This window comes from Labrus mixtus, chromosome 12, assembly GCF_963584025.1.
Source record: "Labrus mixtus chromosome 12, fLabMix1.1, whole genome shotgun sequence".
Classification (NCBI taxonomy): Eukaryota; Metazoa; Chordata; class Actinopteri; order Labriformes; family Labridae; genus Labrus; species Labrus mixtus.
In genome coordinates this window covers 13,954,531-13,978,096 of record NC_083623.1, presented here as the reverse complement: position 1 = coordinate 13,978,096, position 23,566 = coordinate 13,954,531, and the positions used below count along the sequence as shown (strand labels likewise).

General features: G+C 39.6%; 3 protein-coding genes across 3 annotated transcripts; 1 reads left to right on the top strand and 2 right to left on the bottom strand.

Annotated features, from left to right (window-relative positions):
* Positions 1 to 334: 334 nt before the first annotated feature.
* LOC132985360 (prospero homeobox protein 1-like) lies at positions 335 to 6,089 on the bottom strand. Its single transcript, XM_061052711.1, has 4 exons — positions 4,729 to 6,089; positions 4,364 to 4,465; positions 3,717 to 3,911; positions 335 to 502 (listed from the first exon to the last, which is right to left on the bottom strand). The coding sequence occupies exons 1-4, from the start codon at positions 6,067 to 6,069 to the stop codon at positions 335 to 337; spliced, it is 1,806 nt and encodes a 601-aa protein (XP_060908694.1). The 5' UTR covers positions 6,070 to 6,089.
* Positions 6,090 to 7,991: 1,902 nt separating this feature from the next.
* Positions 7,992 to 14,492, top strand: LOC132985016 (dihydrolipoyllysine-residue succinyltransferase component of 2-oxoglutarate dehydrogenase complex, mitochondrial-like). The gene is made up of 15 exons (XM_061052126.1): positions 7,992 to 8,121; positions 9,594 to 9,627; positions 10,352 to 10,394; positions 10,664 to 10,728; positions 10,810 to 10,884; positions 10,979 to 11,034; positions 11,142 to 11,250; positions 11,668 to 11,799; positions 11,941 to 12,014; positions 12,165 to 12,262; positions 12,387 to 12,517; positions 12,669 to 12,742; positions 12,847 to 12,930; positions 13,049 to 13,216; positions 13,413 to 14,492. The coding sequence occupies exons 1-15, from the start codon at positions 8,059 to 8,061 to the stop codon at positions 13,545 to 13,547; spliced, it is 1,341 nt and encodes a 446-aa protein (XP_060908109.1). The 5' UTR covers positions 7,992 to 8,058; the 3' UTR covers positions 13,548 to 14,492.
* Positions 14,493 to 18,230: 3,738 nt separating this feature from the next.
* On the bottom strand, positions 18,231 to 22,727 carry LOC132985359 (leucine-rich repeat-containing protein 74A-like). Its single transcript, XM_061052710.1, has 13 exons — positions 22,649 to 22,727; positions 22,375 to 22,544; positions 22,060 to 22,167; positions 21,830 to 21,923; positions 21,662 to 21,711; positions 21,449 to 21,530; positions 20,700 to 20,785; positions 20,418 to 20,612; positions 19,890 to 19,985; positions 19,667 to 19,795; positions 19,408 to 19,512; positions 19,240 to 19,325; positions 18,231 to 18,300 (listed from the first exon to the last, which is right to left on the bottom strand). Exons 1-13 carry the CDS (start codon positions 22,725 to 22,727, stop codon positions 18,231 to 18,233), a joined length of 1,350 nt encoding a protein of 449 aa, XP_060908693.1.
* Between the last annotated feature and the right edge of the window lie 839 nt (positions 22,728 to 23,566).

Below are 23,566 nucleotides of genomic sequence, written 5' to 3'. Positions count from 1 at the left end.
TCAATAAACAATATCTATTTCCTCCGAATTAGCAGAAAATTGATTCAGTGTAATCTCTGACTTTGTGTGGACATTTCTCTGAAACTCACTTTAAAAAGGAAATGTATTTTTGCTACATCATATGGCTGATTATAGCAAAATACATGTATTTCAAACGACTTAATTATGCAACAACATGCATAAACGCAGCCATGTTCTGTCATGTGTTTAGAAATATGCAGGCATGCACTTCACTCGCTATGCTATTCAATAACAACAGTTTGCTGATAGCGCATGAGTAAGTCCACTTTGTGACAGTAGACCACTGTGGCACATGAAGTCTTCTGGTTGGTTCTCATCCAGAGTGATGACGTTTGAACTCGGCTGGTACATCACTGTCCAGTTTACAGATCACCTTGTAGATTGCTTTCTTCCATGACGGGTCACGATCCTTTCCCATAGAAATGGCAATGAAAAATTCTCTCAATGTAATCTCTGCAACTTCCAGAAATCTGTCGGGAACCTGTGAATCAACAGGAGAAGAGTTAACCATTTATGTTAAAGCCTTTAACACCTATATTGTTGAAAATCTAATGTTCTGTGTACATTTGGGGAACATTTTAGATGACTATTGTATTTAATATAAACAGAAACTGGCCCTGCAGATCAAGGTAAGTAACAAGCTAGAATCTAACAGATGTGGATGATTGGAGCTGTGGTGAACTTTAAACTTCAGCTCCTGCTCCCACATGAACAAACCCCATCATCACAGCTGGGTTTGTTCCTATGCACGATCAGTTTCACTGAATTGTTACACATGTTGACAACAGTTTGAAAGAAAAAAAACACAACTCTTCACTTTGTCCTCTCTGCCCTTTGTTTCCTCTGACCTGTTTTTAGAGTAATTTTCCCTTGAAGCAGAGTTAAGAGGTTTAGTGTCTCTGCCACTCATCAGAAACCAAAACCATCACCTCCTACTTTCTGTTTAATTTTATTTTCACTGGAATAACAAGAACTCTGCCAAGTGTTATCCGCTTTTCATGTGTTTTTAAGTAACTCACGCACACAAGGTAGCAGCATCACAGGAAAATTCAAAAGATTATGTTTCTGCCCAAAAAGGCTTTGTATTAAAATATTTTGATATTAAATTAATTCCCTTGTCTGCCTGAGGCATTCGTGTTACTTTTCAAACGTTTTTTCTCTGATTGCAGGCTGTCTGAGTCATGAGCAAACAGAAATAAAGTAGAAGGGTGTTTAAACCTCATGAGCTCTAAGTCAGTATGGACAAGTGTTGATTTTGGCAGTAACATACAGAAACTTTAAGTTAGGATAATTGCTCATTATTTATTTAAGTATTTGTTGAATTCAGCACAGTCAGCATGTTGCTGTTCCGTGTCTTCATCTGTAAATACACAACAAACAACCTGAGCCGCAAGACACATTTCCAACCAGTCAGCAACAGCAGGTGTTCATGCACTCTAACCTCTGCTTCTGTCTCTCCATTTCAATGGCCTCTCTTCCACTTACCCTGTCTAAGAGGAATGGAGGTACATCATGATAACAATGAAATATAAATGAACATTGGAGATCTAAATTTATTCCGCTATGAACTTGTGTGAGTTACTGTTCCTTTTAATGTTATTAGTACACTAATTTATACAAAGTTCTTGCTCCTTGCCTTTCTCTGTCTTACAACGCATCCATTAAAAGTCAATTTCATCATGTAGTTACAAACTGACGCCCAATACTTGTGTGACAGGTGGGATTTGAAGTGTTGCCATCAGCATGTGAATGAGAATGAATGATGTTACATTAGATCCTACTTTTTATAGCAGCCTCTGCAATCCGTGTATGAATGTGTGTGTAAGAGGGCTGAATTTGACATTTAGCGTAAAGTGCTGTGATTGGTCAAAAGATGTATGTTCGTGCAGTCCACCATACTGGTTTCCTATCACACTTAAATGATTTTGCCGGTACTATTAGTTTTATCCCCTGTTGGATTAAATGCCTCAAACTAACCTGCTGAACGCTGCAGAAACCTTGTTCTAACATTAAGACAGTGTTTATGTGACTTCTTCCCAATGGTGCAGCAAGACTTTGCCTTTAACTTTATTCACATTATAAATAGGGGGGGGGAGTGCACATTTAAAAAAGAAAAGTCCAGTATTGATTCCTGTTAAATTGAATAAATATTCTCTGGGGTAGTCTCAGGCAACCTATTAAATTTGGTTATTAAAAATTAAAATGTGATGAATCTTAGTTTTCAACATATTGTGTATTCTGTATTTTTATATACATGTTTTAAATAATAAACTGAGAACAAAAGTTTTTAAAAAAGACCAAACTTCAATTACCATTTATCTGAAAACTATCAGTCGAATTAAAATTCATTCATTGTGTAAAGAAGAGAATATTGACTAGCTGTAGGTATAACCATCATGTAAAATATAACGGTCTCAGTGAAGTCACCCATTGGTTACTGAAGGGGATTTGTAAAGCACAGGTGGTGGTAGTAAACATTTTGAAAATGCTGTCTCAACCTAACAGGCAAAGCGGTGAAGCTGATGCAGGTTTTACAAACAGCTGAGACGCTCCCGCTTGTAGTCATATCACTCCTGCCCCTACTGTAATTATGCATAAGTCCCATCCTCCATAAAATCAAATCAGATGAGTAAAATAAAAATATTACCTTCCATACATTGTGTGCCGATAAAGAGGTGAACTTTGCAGACCAACATTGTTTTTCTGACAGGCTGTAATCATGTTTATTTTTGCTTCATTTTATGCAAAATTGTTATTTTAACATAGGTGTGTATGTGACATCAGGGGCTTTTGGAGCCAGCCTCAAGTGGACATTCAAGGAACTGCAGTTTTTTGCACTTCCTCTATGGCTTCACTTTGTAACACCAGGGGTGACAAAATAAAGAGGTCAAGATGAACTCTGACTGCTTTATCAATTCACAGATTAAGTAGAGAAAGCTGACTCTCCATGCAGATGAAAACACACTATGAGAATGTTTCTGGTAGTACAAAATCTCATGGCCCTTTTAGGAATAATAATAACAGATAAGGATATTTTCTGTGTAATGTCCTTTCCTGAAGACTAATCTTGCTGTTGTGGAAGCCTTTCTTTTCTTTTTTTTTTTTTACCTAAAACACAAATGTATCTAATCCTAACACACTTAAACGTTCCCCTCCTAGCACAATGTGTGCCAGTTTGGGAACTTTCTGTCATGTCTTTTGTTTGAATATCAGTGTGCTAATGCTTTTTGAAGAAGTCATGTGAATTAGTTATAAAAGGTTACATAAAGAAAGAAATGGAAGACAGGTGTCAAATATTACCCACGAAGCACAAAACAATTTCTCTTGGTTTTAACCTTTTCTAAACATTTTCAGAATTTATCATTTCATGCATGCAAACTATTTTCTACAAAATATGAGGAACACTTTTATTAACTGAATCTTGTCAAGCATCTTGTTCTTTTGATTCCTTCTAAAACGTGAAGCAATGCCTCATGAGATTCAGTGAAGCAGACTGAAGAGTTAAGGCTTGTGAGAAACGAAGTACAGCATAGAGTCATGTGTTGATGATCAAAAGACTACAAAATGACCTCACTGACAGCTGTTGAATCCTATAATACAGCAGAAATCGCCTGACTGAAAAACGTCTCTGAGATTTTAGCAGTATTTTGTACCGTCACAACAGAGAGATGATCATGATGTGTAGGTTGACTCACCTGAAAGTCGTTGGCTTTGTTGTAGTGCATGTTCAGAGCCCTGAACAGCTCTGATTCTCTCCCCACAGACAGACTCCTGACATCGGCCGATCCTTCTAAGAGAGCATGTCGGGCAAACTTCTCCATCTGAATGTAGAAGAACTCCCTGAAGTTACTGAACCACTTGATGAGCTGAGAGGTGATGCAGCGCGTGAACTGAAGAGTAGACGGACAAACAGGTGAGTGTAAACTGATGTACTGTGAATAATTTGTATGGAGAAACTGCTAGAAATGCTCAGCAATGTACTTTTAATAATTAAAATAAAATGAGTTACAATAAACATGTCTTTGTCTCATTTTTACACATCAAAATTAGCATGTACAGTTACATGATTCTTTGATTGTGACGCTGTTGACAAATAAAAACACAATAAGAACTTGTCTTGATCTGTCTCTCTGTTCTGTAGTCACACGGATGTATTTTGTAAACGAGATCTGGTTTGTAAGAGCTTTTAGAAACCCTTTGATCACAGAACATGCGGCACATTTCAAACACAAAATTCCAGGTCTTGTGAAATATTGCGGCAAGATTGTAATGAATGCTATGTCTGCATTTTCATTGCAGAGTTAAGTTGTTGGGGAACAAATGCGTCTTTCAGTGTTCTCACCTGCACATCATGAAAACACATCTTCAGCACCAATGAGCTCGGGTATCGAGTAAAGAAGAACATAAGCTTCGCTTTCTTCAGATGACTCGTGGTGAGACCCTCCTTGATGCACCAGAGTTAACGATCAAACGTATTCATGACACACAGAAGAAGCAGTGATCTGAAATAGAACAGCTTTATGGCACAAAAGAAGTTAATGTTTTAGACCTCAAAGGACAGGGGAGGACAAATAACAGCTGCCTACAGGCTGCCGCTTCAGAAGCTACAATAAAGAAACAATTATTAGACTTTTTCTGTCACTGTTGTCGGCTATTTAAAGAGAACATGAATAAAGATCAGACATTCAATTGTATTTTAAAGGATACATTGAGCATGTAAAGTGTATTCTTCACCAGGCTATCGGACTCGACCTTGACATGAGGAAGACACAAACTTTCGAAAAGTCGAGGATTCACTGTCAAAGTGTGACTGTGTGGTCTTATCACAGATCTGGAGTTGACCTTCGATCTGACTTTGATTGAATTCCAATGTGCATTAAACATTGCAAACTTCACTGGATCTACTTCATCTGGCAAGTGTTGCAGAGCATGTTGACAGGCAGCGTGGGGACCCTCGTCAGACGGCTCGTCTTGAAGCACAGACGGGTCTTGACTTAAGGGGACTGGAGGTTTGGGACTATGGTGGCCTCTCGATCCTGACTGGAGGGAGAACTTGTCGTCTCTCTCTGGTTGAGGCTTCTGAACGACCAAAGACAAAGCTTCTGTTTGAACGTCTGGGGTTGCCACATCTGTTTTGCCACAACAGGAAAGTGAATTATCTTTGCAAACTGTAGGATGGAGAGGGATATCCGTCTCTACGTTCCCTCTGTCACTCTGTGGCATTTGAAGAAGCGGCATGCTTTTGAAAATAGAGTCAACACTCATACTGACAGCTTTGGAAAGTTCATACTTTAAAACATCCGAAATTAGCTTTATTCTATCCGGTTTGGATTGGAAGTAGTTCAGCAGCTTCATCTTCTTCCATCCCTGCAACTTTCTACTTTTGCTGCTCTGAAATTCACTGTATGAATCTATAAACTCATAACTTGAAGAACTTCCAGAAGAATCTTTCCAGGTGGGATATTTCTCTTCCTTACCACTGTCTGAATTGTCGTTCAGAGCGTCCACGTTGTCAGATCCTGTTCTGAGCTGTTGGCGGTGCTGCTGCTGACTGTCAAGCTTTTTTATTTTCATGCAGCCTGGTCTTTTTCTTCCCTGATGTAAAGGCAGTTCTTGAATCCTTTCATTCCCCTTCATGTTGTCTGACTCCTCGTACTGATTTGTCATCACATCTGTGTCCTGCACCCCGGGGGAGCTGGCCATACCTTTGATGATACTCTCCACTCTGGCACGCTTTGCTTGATGACTGCTGTTATAGTCCAAGTCAGGGTGACCAAAGGAACTAGATGCAGGAGATGGTGGCCGTCTTGTAGATCCATATACATCATCGCTGGAGGTATTGAACTCCTGATGGCTTGAACAGGCATCACTGCTGCCGTAAAAAGCCTGCTCGTGAAGCATTTTCATCTCTTCACTGTCTTTGTGTGAGGTCAAAGAAACACATACCGAGGGATCAGGTTGAAAACCGGAGAGATGCTCTGCTGTGCAGCCATCGGGGCAAAAGCTGCCAGAATAATACATACCTTTACTCCAAGCGCTCTGATTCATGAATGTGGGGTGCAAAAAAATAAAAGCAAGGAAAGAAAATATCATCAAATATTATTAATGGCATTTAGCTGTTATCAGAAGCTATACTGTAAACGCTTCCTGGAATTCTTGAAGATTGAAAGCAACACAAATCAATACATTACTCAGGTTAATCCAGGTATTATTTTCTATTATTATTTTGCACCAACATTAAAAATTCAAATAGATATATCGAAGTGTAACCCTTTAGCCTAATTATTTAAGTAAACATACATTTATTTAAACTTTACAGCAAAAATAATGAAATCTAAAATATTTCACTTCAGTTACGTGCTACATCAATATTTCAGATGCATAAAGCATATGCTTTGAAAGAAACATCCTTATCGTGTTGATAATAAGAGATAATCAAAGCTAAAAAAATCAAGTGTTAGATAATAAGAACCACAGATGAGTGACTCACCTGTTGCCTGAGTCAAAGGACCAATGGAGGCTGGGGCTCTGAAGCTTGCAGGAGCAGTGACTCAAATATTTGTACTGGTCCAACTGAGATGTGCTCTAAAGACAAGGAGGTGTGGTCTAACATCCAACCTATCCCCTACCCATGGGCGGTTCTAGGCAGGGGCCAACAGGGGCCAGTGCCCCTGTGACACTGAGCTTGGTCCCCCCTGTGGCCACCCCTCCAAAAGGAAGAGCCCTCCCCTAATAACACATACACAGTATTTGACTCACAATCTAGTATTAAATACTGTTACTGAAACAAATATAAATCATGGTATTTTATGTTGTGGTATTTAATGATGCCACAATTATTATTTTTACTATTATTTGGCATAATATATATTTTTAAAGCGATCATCTTTGTCTATTTTTTCACCTGGGTTTAATGTTCCCCTCTGACAAAACAACTGGCCTCAGTTTGGCCCCCTCAGTAAAAGTGGTCTAGAACTGCCACTGTCCCTACCTGCACATAATTACATAATAATAGTACTTTTTTTGTACGGGAAAACCTGATCTGAAAAGATAAAGTAAGAAATACATTCTTAATATATATATTTTTTTCTTTAAATTGTGATTGTACCTGATGTAAAATTGATTTGAAGAATCAAACACTGGGTTTTACCTACAGGTTAATCGAGTAATGATGAAGGCAAGGCAAGTTTATTTATATAGCACATTTCAACAACAAGGCAATTCAAAGTGCTTCACACAAGACATCAAAAGCATCATGACAGAGGAAAGAAAATAAACATTAAAATAGAACATTAAAAAATAATAATAAAATAATAAAAATAAATAAAAATCACTGGAATTATTAAATCTAAACATATGTTCAAATAAAAATAATTCAAATGAAATTAATTGAAATAAATAAAGTAAAAAATATAAAAACTCCAAACTCTTAGTGCCCCCCCCCCCCCCCCCCCCCCGCAGTGGTTCTTCCCTCCCCCCTCTCTCTCTCGCAGTGGTTCCTCCCCCCCCTCTCGCTTCCCCCCCCTCAGTGGTTCCTTCCCCCCCCCCCCTCTCTCGCAGTGGTTTCCCCCCCCTCTCGCAGTGGTTCCTTCCCCCCCCCCTCTCTCTCGCAGTGGTTCCCCCCCTCTCGCAGTGATTCCCCCCCCCTCAGTGGTTCCTTCCCCCCCCCCCCTCTCTCGCAGTGGTTCCCCCCCTCTCGCAGTGGTTCCCCCCCTCGCAGTGGTCCCCCCTCTCGCAGTGGTTCCCCCCCCCCACCCCCCCCTCTCGCAGTGGTTCCTCTCTCTCGCCCCCCCCCCCCCCCCCCCCCCCCCCCCCCCCCCTCTCTCGCAGTGGTTCCTTCACCCCCCCCTCTCTCTCTCGCAGTGGTCCCCCCCCTCGCAGTGGTTCCCCCCCTCTCGCAGTGGTTCCTCTCCCCCCCCCCCCCCCCCTCTCTCGCAGTGGTTCCTTCCCCCCCCTCTCTCTCGCAGTGGTTCCTCCCACTTCCGCACCGCTCCTTCAGCCGCTGTCAGAAAAGGGACACAGCAGCTATCAAGCGTAATGCTATCGCGGTCCAGATGTGCATACCGGACGCTTGGTCGTTCTCTGTCTGCAGTGAGTCAGGTAAGTTGGGAAAGAAATCACTGAACTGAGGTTGTACAGCAGCTCTGAACGGCTCTCTCTTGTTAAAACAAGACCTAGCCGACTAGCTCTTAGCTAGCCTAGCTTGTGTAGCAGGGCCTCGCCTACCAAGGGCAGACAGACCCTGAGAGACCCTGAGAGAGACTGAGAGACCCTGACAGACCCTGACAGGTTCCGAGGCAGCGACTGCAAGTGAGAGCAAGTTTCAGAAGAAATTATATCTATAACCAACCAATTAACAATATGGATAATGAAAGGAAAGCTGATAGCATTACCAGAAAGTCAAAAACAACTCACTACTGAAGTAAAGAGCTTGTACTTTTGTCCAATGCAATTACATTATTTTCATTTCTTTTTTTTTTAATTCTACGCCCCGAGGAAGTCGTGACAGGCTTAACTATGTATTTAACATATATATATTTTTAAGTCATGGGGTGTGTGGTTGGCCAGACAGAAATAGCACATGTCATGTTAGACATGTGTGTGTTTGAGGGGCTTGCATGTCACGACCCTCACAAGCTCAGCTGTCTTTCTGCAGGTAATGCGGCTGAAACGTGATCATGACAGTGAAACATATTATCTTCACAGTGCAAGTATTGCCATTAGATCAATGCCTGCCTGCAAAAAAAAGTGTCTTAAATACAAGAGTCAACACTTTTAGCCATAACACAAAAGATATGCACAGTTGTATCCACATCAGTTGTTGCTTATTACTGTTTACATGTCGCTTGTAACACTGTTAGAAAATGACTCCTAAGGGCAGGCGGTTTTATTGAATAACAACATGGCTGTGGTTATCTTTGGCAACACTCATTCTAGTGAGATATTGCTCAAATATGTCTGTACTTTATTGCTTATCGGTTTAGTTTGAGGAGCTGGAGCTTGTAAATGTTAATCGTTATTTCTAAGTAAACCTTGTTTTGATAGATTAAATACTTATCTCAACTCTAGATAAGGAGAAAAGGATTTATTACAGAGTGACTGCATCTTCCGGTGGCATGGCTGCATCTACTGCTTTTCTTTTGGCCCTTTTTCAGACAGCTCCACCCTTCTCTGGCATCCCACATCAGATGTTTTTTTTTTTTTTTGAAAGAGCAGTCACGTGACTCTAACAGACAATTGTCAGTGTAAAAGCAGCAAGAACCAAAAAGCCAAACACATGACTCATAACACAAAAGCGATGTGGCACAGACAGAGCAGCTTGTCTTCCAAATCCAGTGGTTGGACTCTGGCAATAGTTCATGTGCTCTTTGATCAATATGCCATTTGTAGGCAGAATTTACAACACATTTCTGGTGTTAGTTTTCTAACACCATTGCGTTAAGCCATCTTAACGCAATGTGGAAAGAATAGGGATCTGTGTTTTAAGCGAAATGAATTGCATGATGGCTTTGGGAGATTCATCTTATCATAATTATTTTCTTTCTATGTCTGAACATTTTTTTGATTTTCAGGCCAATAATGTGCTGGTCCGAAAAAGTGCATCAGGTAAGAGTGCTTCTTCATAAGGCCACTTGACCTACCTCTATTTGAGGATCCCATTAAAAATGTAACATCTCTAATATGCTTAATATTATTGGGGATGTGTGAAGAAGCTCTATGAGTGGGTGGACCTTAGAAGAATTGGTGACGTCAGTGGAGTCTGAGATGATGTAGTGAAGTGCTTTTCTAACGGAGTGCTGGTAACCATTAGTTCACCTTGAAATACTGCACTGGCTATTTGAGAATTTGTATTTGTGAGCGAGATTTTATATTTAAAATGTCTCTTTACGATGAAATATTTTACTGCTATTAACTGCTGCAGTCGCAACAGATGTAACCTACAAATGCACATTTGTTTGATATTGTTTATATGTCCTGTGAGCCATTTTTGATACTGAACGACGCATGAAATCAAGAAAATTGAGTTGTTGTTAAATACAGCCGCTATACAGCTGAAACACAGAGCAATAAGTAAATGAAAAAGTCTTAAAATACCATCAATATTAGGAGGAACACCTATGGAGGGGGATATATACTGTATATGAAAAATACTACAGCCGGGACAAATTACTGAGAAGGTTTGAGAACCACTGCCATAGGAGCTCACAGTTTAGTTCTGCGTTCAGAGGACTTCACTCATGTATCATATTAGAGCAACAGGAGAAACACCTACAGCTCTTGTTTAAAATAAATCTTGTCTTTTTCCCCTTTTTTTTTCATTTATCTTAAGGCCTTCCTACCTGCAGCCAGCTAGTTTACAGGAATTCTCCGCTGTAAGTGTTCTCCAGCTTTGTGGTCTGTCTTTGAACGCCTCATCATGCTTTGAAACCCTTAATCACCACAGTGCATTGTTATGTGTATAATAAACTCAGCTCTTTCACCAAACATGCCGTAAGGATAACGTTGTTTAATTGGGTGTTGAATAAAATAAAAAATAGTTAGTCTAACCAAGGCATGCATTGATCATTACTGTGTGTCTTGACATCTTAATTTGATTTTGGGCTATTATGAAAGTTATTGATTGTGTTTTCTCAACCTGTAGATGTGAATTTTCATCATCACCGAATGTCCTCCACGTCAGATACTTCAAGACATCTGCTGTTCACAGTATGTATAACAACCATTTCCACAGTTTTGTAGTGACATCAACTCAGCTGAGTGTTGTTAACGGTGTTTCTCTTTGTACAGGGGATGAGGTAGTCACAGTGAAAACTCCTGCATTCGCAGAGTCTGTTTCAGAGGGGGATGTGAGGTGGGAGAAAGGTGGGTAAATTATACTCTCTTATGTTCTCTCATATATTGTACTACCAATGAGCCAGGTGTTGCACTACATGCTTTACCATTGTGTTTGTTTTAGCTGTGGGTGACTCGGTGACAGAGGATGAGGTGGTGTGTGAAATTGAGACTGACAAGGTATGAACAAGAACCATCACGGCCTTAGATTACACAAGTGTTTTTTTTGATTTTCTTAAACAGAGACTGTGACTAGTTTTCCTGACATCTGTATTTTCTATTTGTAGACCTCAGTACAAGTCCCCGCACCAGCATCTGGTGTCATTGAGGAGCTGCTGGTTCCTGATGGAGGGAAGGTAGAAGGAGGGACGCCACTCTTCAAACTCCGAAAAGGAGGTGTGTCATTACAACACTCATCATTTTGTCACCAATGGAAACAAACGTGTACAATCTCATATGCTGGCGTTGAAGCATTACTAAAACAGCACATTTCAAATATTAGGTTTTTTATTTTTAAACCAAAACACATTTCTTTATAATTCACAACATAACTGCCTTACTTCCCTTTAAAATATAGTTAACAATACTATCCCATATTTTTGTAAATGAAAACATCTTCTGTGTTGTTCTGTGGCAAATGCCACAGACACAGGTAATAATTGTGTATTCATTCAAAGCACATATGCTACTTTATAGGCACACAAACAATGAGAGAAAATTGATTAAACTGTGATACTACTTAAGCATAATGAGCCACTGGATGGATAATAGGACCATAACTATATTTGCATTTCTTTACTTCTTTTTCTTCAGCTGTTGCTGCCAAAGCTGCCCCCTCCCCAGCTGCAGAGGCACCAGCTGCAGCCCCTCCTCCTCCACCACCACCAGCGTCAGCCCCCGCTGCCATGCCTCCAGTGCCACCACCGGCTGCCCCAGCCAGACCCGGTGTGTGTTCCCTCCTGCAAAATTAAAATGTCCATGCTGCTGAAGGCATATTCATTATTTCTTATGCTGCATGTGTCTGAGTAGCACCCTTGAACTGTTTATGGCCCCTTAATGTCACATTTTCTTTCCCTCTTCATCAAGTTTCTGCTGTCAAGCCAACCGCTGCACCTCCTGCACCAGCTCCTCCAACAGCAGGAGCCAGAGGAGAAAACAGGGTAACACACACACGTGTAACACATTGACAATGTTTTAATCATGTGTTGTTGTTTTGCTGCATAAATATTTAACCTTTTTGTCACGGCCTGCCAAAGATTTCTTAAAGGATACCCTTCAAAGATCTTTTTTTTTTATCTCCCTCTGTTCAGGTGAAGATGAACCGCATGAGGCTGAGGATCGCCCAGAGGCTAAAGGAGGCTCAGAACACCTGCGCCATGTTGACCACCTTCAACGAGGTGGACATGAGGTGAGCCAATGCAGCTCCTCAAAAGAAAACTACAACTTTCTTAATACTTATATTTGTCTAAACCCAAGCTAGGTATGTCTCCGGGCCTTAAGAAGTTATTCAGTACATCTTAACTTTCTTTCAGCAACATTCAGCAGATGAGGACGGTCCATAAGGATGCTTTCCTAAAGAAGCACGGCATCAAACTGGGTTTCATGTCTGTGTTTGTGAAAGCTGCAGCACACGCTCTGACTGACCAACCTGCTGTTAATGCTGGTGAGACACAAAGACGTCCTTTCTGTTATTTATTTTGTGTAAAACTGAACCCCCCCCCTAAAGGAGCTCTACTCTCTGTAACAGTAGCAGAGTAAAATATCAATTATTTTTATTTTAAGCTAATGTAATCTTCGAACATTTTTTACTTCAGTCATCGATGATACAACCAAAGAGATCGTCTACAGGGATTACGTAGACATCAGCGTCGCTGTGGCAACTCCAAAGGTATGACTTTTAGCTAAGTCATCTTCATATTTTTCATGACAAAGCTGTTGCTTTTAAATGCTAGGTAATGTCGAACACAACTGAATAAGATGTCTTTGTTTTAGGGGCTTGTTGTACCAGTGATCCGTAATGTGGAAACATTGAACTTCACTGGCATTGAGAAAGCCATCAATGCAATGGGAGAAAAGGTAAAAGCTGTTGTACGATAATAGACAGATATTACCATATTCCATGTGGAACAAAAAAAAACATTTGTATTGAATTGTATCACAAAATGTTGAGATCTGTTTGTATCCTGTGACTCAGGCTCGTAATAATGAGCTTGCTGTGGAAGATATGGATGGAGGCACCTTCACCATTAGTAATGGTGGTGTGTTCGGCTCCATGTTCGGCACGCCCATTATCAACCCCCCACAATCTGCCATCCTGGGCATGCACGGCATCTTTGACCGACCTGTAGCTATCGATGGCAAGGTAAGAGTTGAGTGTCCATACATACTGCTGGAAAAAACTTCTCCAGCATCCAAGAGTTTAAGCCAGCTTTGTTTGTGTGGCGCAGTTTTAATGGTGAAAAAAAAGTAACAATAATAATGTAGGATTGATCTGCTTGTGCTTCAAATATGACTCACTCAACTGTGAGCAAACAATAAAACAGTTTGTGTTCTGGCAGGTGGAGGTCAGGCCCATGATGTACGTGGCACTGACATATGACCACCGACTCGTCGACGGCAGAGAGGCGGTCACTTTCTTACGCAAGATCAAAGCGGTGGTGGAAGATCCCCGCGTGTTGCTTCTGGACATGTGATGTTTCTTCCCACACATTACTATTATTTAAAGATAGTTGAGCTGCAGAAAGTTAACTCCATGTCACATGAGACCGCCTACATGACCTCTGTTGTCCTTTTAATGGTTCAGTCAGACTTCATGTACAGCTTAAATATATATCACATTATCAGAAAGTTACCCCAGGATGATGCTTCAAATGGGCCTTAGCTAAATCAAAGCAGATTGCTCTTCATCTTCTATCCGTTTCTTATTGCTACATTGGAATTCAGCAAAAAAATGATTTACATTATACAACCATTGACAGAAAACTTGTACGGGTTCAACTGTTAAAAGAGACTCTCATATAGATAGTAATCGCTGCATGCAGTCGTGTAATAATGAAACGAAATGGCTTTTCCAGGCAAAAGTTGGCTACTTGACATTCACTCTGCTCATTAGTCGGTGCTGCTGAGCCACTTTTTCCACCGCAGTTCAAATTAATTCAAGATGTTTTCAATGTTAATTCAAGATGTTTTCAATGGTAACACAGGATTTAACGAATTCCTTGGTTTGCTGCTAGTCCTCGTTACTAGAAACAGTCTGAAAAAAAATCCACAACCTGTCTGACTAGCTCAGTTATATTCCTGCTTGACCAGTCATTCTTGTCCTGTCTTTTTAACATTCGTTTCAGCCTTTCTTTTCCTTATCGTGGAGGTTCTCAGTTTAAAGGAACATTGTGAGCTTTTAGTCAAACAGACACATGAACTCACTTTGGCAGAACCTGTTCAAAACAATTTTTGTTTTTGTAATGTATAAACAGTGTATTGTTACTTAACAGGCAATATGTTGGGAGTAATGTTCAAAATGCACAATTCTGCTTCAGGACTTTATGTTGAGTTCCGACGCTCCTATATATAAAATACTTGTATCTATTTAAAGAACCAATTTTAAACATTAAACATCTCAAGAGTTTTATGTTCTTAAACGTGTCTCGCAACTTTAATTTGTACAAACGGTCCTTGCTGTATGACTGACAGCCCATTAATGAAGAAAAACTGGTCTATTTCTCGAACAATCCATTCATTTGAAGAAAATCTTGATAGTTAAAAGTTTTCAGTTGCATTTGAAGGGAAAAGGTTAAAAACTGATTTTGGTTATCGCATTTCAGTTTAAGCTTTTGTATTCTTTTTTTATATCCATAAATTTGATCTCTTCCTGTTTTAAATAGTTGTTCACAGGAAATGTCCAATCATTGTTCTGGGAACCTGTTACTGGCCTTTTTATTAAGGTTTTTTGATAACAGACCAAACAATCATTTATCTCGCCCCTTATTGTTGAGAACATTTTAGGTTGCTGCATCTCAATGATGCTTTTTATCATACTATACGTACACTATACCAGACAAACTGGTACATGGACATTTCAACGTCCATGTACGTAACGTAACCAACGTAGCCTTCTAAGTCTAGACTTTAACTTGATCATATTTCCTCCTGTTTTTAAAGACAAAATAAGACCCTGAGGCTGAGGCAGGGAACGTCTTAGTGGTCCACCTTGGCCTAAGCATTTCATCTCCTGCCAAGTCTATTAAGCGCCTGAATTCTCTGCTCCCCATGAATCCGAGCCAGAGACCGATCTTCAAAGCCTCATTAGCCCGGCCTACCGCTCGGCTCTTGAGAAGATCCAAATAATGGGATCATCTCTGACAAAGTCTTGAGGGTTGATCGGCCCTTTCTGCCACTTCACAAACACAGGCTCGAGTGTGTGCAGCTGTGGATGATACCCCTTCACTATTTCTGTTTACTTTAATAATCACAGGGGACAATGGGTCCTAATGTACGTCTTTGTGTCTCTGCCAGCACTCCCACAAATGTCTGAACAACAATGTTTGGAGAAAAAAAAACACAATTCATTATGAGAACACAGAAAACCCAAATATTAGATTACCATGAGAATACTGGGCATCCTAATGGGCCTGAATAGAGCTTACAATGGTACAAGGGTCCCTTTAATTGAATTGTTTACTTTTATTACCGCTCAAGATTCCATTAGCGCTTTCCAGATCATGTTAATTGGCCGTGTGTGCCAATGGGTGCATAGATATCTGAAGGGTTTGTTGGCAGGTTTTTGTTTGTCTTTAAAATTTGGCCAAATCTCTGAATTCCCAATGGGGACTGCTCAATAAGATGTGGGTTTCAAGTCTTTGTGTTGGTGCAGATGAAAGATGGCCCATTAGGAATTGGCAGCTAGCTGTTTGTTTTCATTAAGCCACATCAGAGAGATAATTTACCTAAATTATTCTGTTATTTTTTTTCTTTTTTTTTTAAAATAGATAATTATATCATTCATTTTGGAAACATCTGTATTTTAGTCCTGAAAAAGTCTGTTTGAATCAAACCTTTAATGTTTTAATTCTCAATCACTTTTAAATGACAGAGAGAATCCTGCTTTGGATTCTAATTAGGCATTAAAGTACTCTTTTTGTTCAACTTTTTCATGTTTTGTTGAATGAAGCACATGAATGAATGTGCAAACTAATGAATAACTTCCATATTCTTATAGTTATATCCTATGATTGTGAGATAGTTGCATCTTTTTCTGTGTATTCAACCTTTAAGAACATTGTCAACAGACTGCTAGATAGAATGACTGATGGTTTTATTTGGTTAAAAGTTATTGGTGATTGGTTTCTGTTTGTTGTCTAATCAGATATTGACGGAAAAGATCAAATGTTTCATTAGTTATAGTTAAATAAATATGCTACACCTTTAAAATAATTAATGTAACAGAAAAACATCTAATGAATGTGAAAAGGAGTTCCTCCACTTAGCATGGGTTAGACAGCCTTGATAGAGTATCATTTCTTCATTCAGTTTTGAATACTGATAGATGTGATTATGTGCAGATCTATTTTTTGTACTTAAAGCATGTTCGGCTTATTTAGCTGCATCACTCATTCTGATTTGACAGTGATTGATTGTGTGGCAAAACTATACTTTTTTGTACATCACATTTCTGGAATTTGGATCCCCTCTCGAGGACTCAATCCCAAAATTACCACCTTTTTTTCCCCCCCAATACACAAGGAACATTTTCAACCATCCACAAATTGGAAGGTCAGTGCCTCAAGTTTTTCTAAATGTATCATTTTATGTTCAGTTTATCAGCTTTGTTTCTGTTATATTAGTCTGAGACCAAAAGTGTGACTCCTACATAATGCAGGATCACGGTCAGGCTCCTATCAGTTTAAACTGCTGAGCTACACCAAATGCTAATAGTCAAACTATGAAGTTCAAACAAAATAATTGAAAATTAATCATTTGTGTCTTCTTTCCAGAATCCAAACACTGAACTCTGTATAAGTGTGATCATATAACGTGTTTTGTTTTGGATTGTTCTAAGATGGAGGCCTTATAGGTCTGTAACTGAGGAGCTGAAATGTGCCCAATCTTCATTTCTATACTATAACCCTGATTACAAGAGTTTACTGAGATTAACATTTTCTCTTTAAATTTTCCAGTAAATTGAGTGTCCTTCAACAATGGCATTAATGTTGCACTAATGTAAAGGGACTTCTGTAAATATAGCCATGAGCCTCCTGCATGTTCAAGTTATTAACTTTGCTTTATTTATACATTGAGAATGCCTGTGAGCTTTATTTAAATTTTAAATGACCTTATGTGAATGTAAGAGAACAGTTTTTTTTAAATCTGTAATTCAGATGCAGGAACAAGGAGACAGTGTTGCACATAAGGGTAAGAACTTTTTGGTCGCTGGTGGCGCAATGGTTAGTGCACGCGCCCCATGTAAGGAGGCCATGGTCCTCCAAGCTGGCAGCCCAAGTTCAAATCCCACCTGTGGCTCCTTTTCCCACAGGTCGTTCCCCTCTCCCTCTCCCTGATTTCAAACTCTAGCCACTGTCCTATCTCTTCATTAAAGGCAAAAAAAAGCCCTAAAATAAATCTTTCAGGGTAAGAACTATTGCTTTTCATAAAGGCAGGCATGTTCTCATACAAGCATTGATAGGAAGCTGTGGAGGCACAGAGCTCCGGTTTACTGTTAGGACTGGTTGTACTCAATTGTTTGAACAACGCTTATTGGGCATTGACTGTTAGCTTTGAGTGGAAACAGTGACAGGTCTATAGATCACCTGAGGACCTCACTTGCAGCCAGTCGTCAAACATCTGGCAGTCTCTTACAGAAATCATTTTAATAATCACAATGATAGGAAAGCGCACAATGTGCTACCTTGGAGTTAAAAAAAAAAAAGCGCATAAAGCTCAACTGGATGTAAATTTTAAATCCTAATGATCCAACATATGACTGTGTGAGAGGGTGCTACGTTTCATCATCTTCTGTGTGGACACCTGACAGAAACACATTATACTGTTTATTATCACACCTTGAGACAATTCATCAACACTCTCAATAATCCGGATCTGTGCAGGGCCTGCATTAAGTAACCGTAGCATGCATTATTCATTCTGTTTCCTTTACAGCGCAATTCATTCAAAGCTGACCAATGTGGGGAAACAACTACCTGCATCTGGCCCTATTCTTCCTCTCCTCGCGGCCCCTTTGATCTAGACGCCAGCTCCCTTTTTCTTCGTCCTCTTGTTCTGTTGTCATACCAGAAGATTATTTTTGGATGGGGAGAATGAGGTGGAGGATCCGGCAGAAGCACAGACAGCTGGCATGCTCAGGTGGGTGCAGCTGTTTGGTGTCAGGGGTTCAAGTATTCACACGGGACAGAACTGGGACAGAACTGGGACAGGACAGGGATGAGCAAAGAACTACAGCGGAAGCAGGGAGGGTAAGTGAGGTCGTAGGCTGCTAGTCGTGTAAATCTGTTAGCTGTGCACAAAACCCATGGGTTTGTGATCCCAGCTCCTCTTCCTCTTCCTACCAGAGATATCTCTGAATTTAATATATAAATTCATTTGACTTTTGAGAAATTTATATAACAAAAATATAAGAACTACTGAAGTTAAATATTGCTGGAATATATCAAACTGAATCAGATAACAGATCACATGAACCTTTATTTGATGTTGCTCCATGGTTGAACCAAATCCTCATCTAAGACAGCTCAGCAAACTGACTGCAACAAAGAGGGAAAGCTAAAGTCAGGTCTTTGTTTTAAACAGTTTATACATACATGGCTGCTTTGGGTTAAAAACAAAAGTTCAGAGAATGAGTGTGAGTGTTTATATGTTCACTATGATTTGGTTTTAGAAGTATCCTGGATATGTTGTGCACGTAAAGCTCACAAATTCTGGATAAGCTCCGACCCTTATCCTGGTTTAGATAAAAAAAACAGTTTAGTGTGCATGTAAACGCCTTATGTATGTTCCTGAACAGTGTTTGTCGGTACAGATCATAGCAACTGAGATGATAAGAAATCAGGACACAGTTGCAAACAGATCAGTAACCTGGACACCGTAATCATCATGTCAACAAGGCAACAAGAAAGTTTCTCAAGTTCCATTTAAACAGCATTTCAAATCAAATCAAAACCAGGATAAGGCTCCAAACAAGGAAACTAAAAAGCATATAATCAAGCCAGTGTCACAAAAATGGCAAAGGAAAAGTTCATCCCCCCCCCCCCCAAGACCATTTCAACTGAGCACACTCTGTTGATAGAGTTGTGTTTGAAAGCTCAACAAAAAAGATTTTCATTTGACCTCTAGTTGTAATTGTATTATTCTACACCCACCAGTTCACACACTAACCTGTAGAGGATGGTGGCTGTGCAGTCTTTATCAAACTTCCTTATCAACCACTCAAGCTGTCTCTGATCCAGAGGTACATTAGCTTCCTGCATGCATGGAAACATTATTTCCTCCAATGCTCACCATAATCTTATCTTATATCTTGTGTTTATTACTTATTATCCTGACCTTCACAGCCTTTCTAAAGGTGGACGTAGAGATAGTCTTGGCTCCGTCTTTATCTAAGGCCTGGAAGAAGTCTGTGACGCTCTCATTTTGTGCTTCAGAGAATTTCTATGAAAGAATCAATGTTTATTGTATTTTATTAGAAAACAGAAAGTACAAGTTCATACATGCTATAAATGATCTATTTAGGACATTTTTTGTAACGTCATGTGTATAAAGATTCAGTCTGTCACCAGATTTCTCTTCCTTGATGATCACTGACCTGAAAGATCTGGAGGGCCGATAAGTTCCTGGTGACAGAGTTCATGACGATGAACCGAACATCTAGAGCAGGGCGTCTTTGATGGGCCGCTTCCAGCAGCTCCAAAAAGTCTTCATTCACAAAAACAGTCTACACACACACACACACACAGGCAATATATATTCATTATGTATTCAAAGACTTAAGATTCACATATATGCTCAATTTTAAACATTTCACTTACAGAAATATCAATCTCCTCCACTGCTGATTCCATGTTGTTTTTCATCGTCTTCAGCAGCGTAAGAGCTCCGGTATTGGTCAGGAGGTTATGGGAGAGCTGAACATAATAAACACAAAATTAACACATTCATCCTGAAAGAATCAACAGTTAAGTAGGGTGCAAAACATTCAACAGTCAAGTTTATTTCTATCGCACATTTCAGCAAAAAGGCAAAACACAAAAGACATCAAAATGACCACAACGAAGGGAAAATAAAAAATTCACCAAAACACTGTTAACAATCACAGAGAAGATTAAATATGACAATGTGTTAACAAATAACATCCTTAAGAAATAAGACATTCAGCTAAAATAAGAAATAAAAGTATAAATTCAATAAATAACCTCACATTGGAAATGTAGTGATGTTATCCGCTCTGTACGTCTTTCAATGTTACACTGCTGTGAAGACTTCAGAGCAAAATGCTGATGCTCAAAACACAACATCAAATCCCAATGTTTTGAGGTATCAGTATTTCAAGCTCTCACCTTGAGGACCCTGAGGGTGTCATTGGTGGCGAGGCCCTGGCAGAGCAGCATCACAGCCTTATCGTCTAAACGGTTACTGCTGAGGTCCAGCAGCACCAGCGTGTGGTTGTGTTTTAGCGCCTGACCCAGTGACTCTGCCTCAACCTGTCCAAAACCGTTCCATGACAGCTGGAGCTTCTTCAGAGTTGAGTTTTGCTGAGGAGAAGAGAAGGGTGAGGGAGAGGCAATGATACGATGCAAAAACAAGGCATGTAATAAACACTGAAGCATTTTGTTTGTCACCTTCAGGCCAGCACTTAAAGCCACTGCACCGCCCGCACAAAGGTGATTCCAGCTCAGGTTTAGGACTTCAATACCTACGTTTGTGGCTATAAGGCAGGGAATTAAATCAAAGGTTACAATATGTTCAGACCTTTAAGCCAGAAACATCACATGAAGACTTTCACAGTCAAAGTTTGCTATATTTAGCTAATAAATCACTCATCACAACTCTACTACTCTATAAATCTACATGTACTTAATCTAAACTGCAGTTACCCTTAGCCTTAAGATATTCATTTTCACCCAGGATTATATCACACATTTTGGAAGATAAAGACACTGACAAAGATACATTGAGTGTTAATTTAATTAGCCGAGCTAGTTAGCGTCCACTGGCAGAAATACAAACTTAACAGAACAGATGGTGTTTAAAAGCCACAAAGTTTGACTTTTTATGGTCGGCAAGGCACCAAGAAGTCAAAGTCAATCACTGCCATGATATACATCTGATAACAGGCCAGAAGCTTGGATGCTGTTCCCACAATATGTCCAAAAATCAGTTTAATTTTCTATGAAAATTAATTTCTGTTCATATATTCAAGAAAAAAAATGTAATAATTAATTTTTACTTTAAGGTCACTAATATCTGTGTGAGTCTTGTTTTGCATTAGTTCCAAATGTAAGCGGTACATTATTTGATTGGTAATTTATAAATACGACATCAGAAGCGACACACTCCAAATGCAGGAGTTAGAATTGAACCTCTGTACCCAACATCTGACCGAGGTGAACTCCTCCTATGACACAGAACATGTTGTGACTGAGGTCCAGCTCCTTCACCACGTAGTCACCCTGAGAAGAGAGAAAAGGTTGAGCTAAAGCTTAATGTATGATGAGACAGTTCCCTCTTGGAATATGGAAATTGTTAGGAGCGTAAATGGTCATTTTCAACACGGTTTGAACACTCAATTCTTTGAACTGACCTTTAAAGCATCCGCAAAATATTTAGCAGCAGAGTCATCAAAATGATTTCCTAAGAGGAGGAAGTAGGGATGTATTTAATTTGTTCTACAATTATAAAGCATTGCCAATTAATATCTTTTTCCAAGCCAGGCAAACATGCAAAATATCTTGATAGGTAAAAAACTCACTTGATAGTTTGATGGACTTGATGTAGTAATTGTCCAACAGCATTTTGGAAATGATTTCCGCTCCTTCGTGGTACAGCTGGTTGTTGGAAAGATTCTGAAGTAAACACATGGAGACAAAAATATTCTAATCTCAAAGACATCGCTCCTTTTTCAGATCAACACAAATACCATGTTACCTGGCTTCTATGTACCAGACAGATGTTTCAGCACTGATGTATTATTTTACTTACAATACTCTGAATGGTCATGTTTATTTGAAGCATCTCCATTAGGTAACGTGCACCCTCTGCATGAAGATTGTTGTCCTCTAGCTCGAGATGCGTGATGGTTTTGTCAGTCTGAATCATTAAAAAGACAAAAAATAGACTTCAGGCCCAATCTCTCTTATCATATGTCTTTCTTTATAAACTCTATGAGAAGTAGAAAAAGAGAAACCTTACCTGACTAACCTAACTTTAGAAATATTTTAGCCATTCAGTTGTGTTCCTTTATTTTGTATGTCTTTTTACTGTATTAAAGAGAATGAAGACATTTGATGTCCCTACTTGCAAGACTATGGCCAGAGCTTTGGCCCCCTGAGGTCCCACACCATAGTGGTTCAGATTGAGATCTGCTTCAGCCAGGTTGAGAAAGGATGAAACTGGGACGGCCCCTGTCTGCCGGCAGGCCTGCAGGTACAGCTCAGCAGGAGACAAACTCTGGTGCTGATTATCGGCTTCAGACAGCAAGTGGGAAAAATCCAAAGAAAATGAGAAATAAATGAGCAGGTCCCAGACTAAGCATCCATTGTTATTTAACTGTATGATCGCTTTAACCTACTTTCTGTCTCTAGGTCAGTGTCCCACTCATCACCACTGACAGTCACTGGACTCTGGGTCGGCTCCTGAACCTGATCCATCAGCTGCTGTCCGTTCTCTTTTTACTGGAGAACTACACTGTCTCTTCACGTTGATCCATCCACCACAAGATCCTCACAGTATCACCTGGACCTGCACTACAAACCCCAGAGGAGAGAGGTGAGGCTGTTAGCTGAAGAAGAAATAGTAAACAGTGTGAAGTAGCTTTACTTAAATAAAAGTTCAATTTATTCATAGATAAAAGGTTTGTAGCAGTTGATATGTCTTTATCTAAGCTTTAAGGTTGTGGAGTGGTGGAGAGTATACTCAAATAATGAACTTAATTACGATTAAGGGCACTTTTACTGCAGTTTTTCAATATGTCATACTTAAACTTTACACTTTATGTTCAGTCAAATATTGTAGGCTACTTAAATTCCACTAAAATATACATTTAGTTACTTCGCAGACTCGGATACATTACACAACATGTGATCATTCATTTACTTTCCGAGGTGACTAACATTCAAACTCAGAGTTTATAGGCTACTTGAGCTTCGACTAGCCAATTTCTAAATTATTTTGTACACTGTAATATAGCTACAGCTTAGAGTAGAGTAGTCTACTATCACTGTCACCACTGTTTTTATGTTACAAATAAGATAGATGCCGCTCTTGAAGCTTGAATGAAATTATTTCTTATTTTTTTCTTCGACTCATTTTATCGGTTGGAGCAGTTTGACTAGTTTTTATAAAGTAGCCTAACCAATAAGTTATAAAACAAAACATTCACCTATTCTTTTAACAGGTCCCTTATTTGATTAATAGTGGCTTACCGAAGCAGGTTTTGTCATTTCTGCAGAGTATTTTAACCTGTTTCATTGAAACCGACGTTTAACCG